This window comes from Cebus imitator, unplaced genomic scaffold (genome assembly GCF_001604975.1).
Source record: "Cebus imitator isolate Cc_AM_T3 unplaced genomic scaffold, Cebus_imitator-1.0 Scaffold50, whole genome shotgun sequence".
Taxonomy (NCBI): domain Eukaryota; kingdom Metazoa; phylum Chordata; class Mammalia; order Primates; family Cebidae; genus Cebus; species Cebus imitator.
In genome coordinates, this window is record NW_016107365.1 from 551803 (window position 1) to 553437 (window position 1635).

Below are 1635 nucleotides of genomic sequence, written 5' to 3' on the forward strand. Positions count from 1 at the left end.
AACAGTTGTAGGTCACTGCAGCCTTGAACTCCTTCTAGCAATCATTCCACCTCCACCTCCCAAGTAACTGGCATTACAGGCCCATGCCACTGCACCTAGTTAATTTTTTGCTTTTAGTTTTTTGGTGTAAATGGGGTCTCACTATAGTGCCCTTGATAGTGTCCTGGTGTCAAGTATTCTCCTGCCTAGGCCTCCCTAATTGCTGGGATTACAGTGTGAGTCACTATACCTGACCTGTTTCTTGAGGTGTTTTCCCCCGCCCCCAGTTTTAGACGTTGTCTATGCTTTGTACTATAAACATTGAAGATTTGGTGCTGTAGACCTTATTCCAACACTCATAATTTCTACTATTCATTTGCTAGCATGTGTTTAATTTTATAAAAATGGAAAGAATCATTAAATAAGCTACTCTGTACTCTTTCACCTTTTGTCTCTTGCACTTTTAAAATACTGATTTATCTCATCATTTTAAAAAGATTATGTGGAATTTGTTTCCTACTTTATTTAACCAATCCCAATTGATGGCCTTTTGGGTTAAATCTTATTTTTCAGTGTGTCCCAAATCCGTGTGTCTCAAAACAATATGTAGTATTGCATACTTTTTTCCTTTTTTTTTTAGACAGGAACTTGCTGTGCGTTGCCCTGGCTGGAGTGTAGTAGCATAATCATAGCTCACTGAAGCCTTGAACTCCTGGTCTCAAGCAGTCCTTCTGCCTCAGCCTCCCAACCAGCTGGTAGTGCAGGTGCATGCCACCATGCCCCACTAAATTTTTCCTTTTTAATTTTTTGTAGAGAGAGGGTCTCACTATGTTGACTAGGCTGGTCTTCAACATGTGGGCTCAAGTGATCTTCCCACCTTGGCCTTCCAAAGTGCTGAGATTACAGGTATGAGCCACTGTACCCAGCCAGTGTCACATACTTTAGCCCATATTTGGTATATTCTTCAGCAACTTGTTAGTCTTTTTTTTTTTTGAGACAGGGTCCCACTCTGTCACACAGGCTGGAGTGCAGTGGTGTGATCTCAGCTCACTGCAACCTCTGCCTCCCAGGTTTAAGCAGTTCTCCTGCCTCAGCCTCCCAACCACTGACCTCAGGTGATCTGCCTGCCTCAGCCTCCCAAAGTGCTAGGATTACAGGTGTGAGCCACCACACCTGGCCTGCAACTTGTTATTCTGAATCAACATTATTTCTGAAATCCTCTATATTATATGATACATGTATATTCAGTTTATTCATGCTCACTGATGATTAGATTCCATTATATGACTTCACTGAAATTTTCTATCCAAATTCTTGTTGATAAACAGGCTGTTTTTTTAAACATTTTCCCGTAATACATTCCTTCTATGGATAGTCATCTGTGAGTCATCATGTATGCAGTGTTGAGTTTCTCTAGAGAATGTAGCCGTAATTGAAACAAATTATGAATTGTTGCTTCAGAGTATCACAGCCATCAGCTTTACCAGATATAGTCAAATTGCTCTCCAGAATGATTGGACCAGTTTACTGTCCCACCACATTCTCAACATCATTTGCATTGTCAGACTTTAAAACATTTGTCAATTACATAGATTGAAAATGGTATGTACTTATTGTTTCAAATTAACATTTTTCTGATTACTGATAAAGTTCATC

General features: G+C 40.0%; 1 protein-coding gene across 3 annotated transcripts in view; it reads left to right on the plus strand.

The window, feature by feature from the left end:
• The window catches only part of CDK7 (cyclin dependent kinase 7), a 45153-nt gene that overhangs the window by 3962 nt on the left and 39556 nt on the right, over positions 1–1635 (plus strand). The window contains exon 2 of one of the 3 annotated variants that reach the window (XM_037738148.1): positions 1441–1581. The exons of the other annotated variants lie outside the window; for them this stretch is intronic. Coding sequence (XP_037594076.1) covers positions 1579–1581 — 3 coding nt within the window. The 5' untranslated portion in view covers positions 1441–1578. The remainder of the gene's footprint in view (positions 1–1440; positions 1582–1635) is intronic. 3 annotated transcript variants of the gene reach the window in all.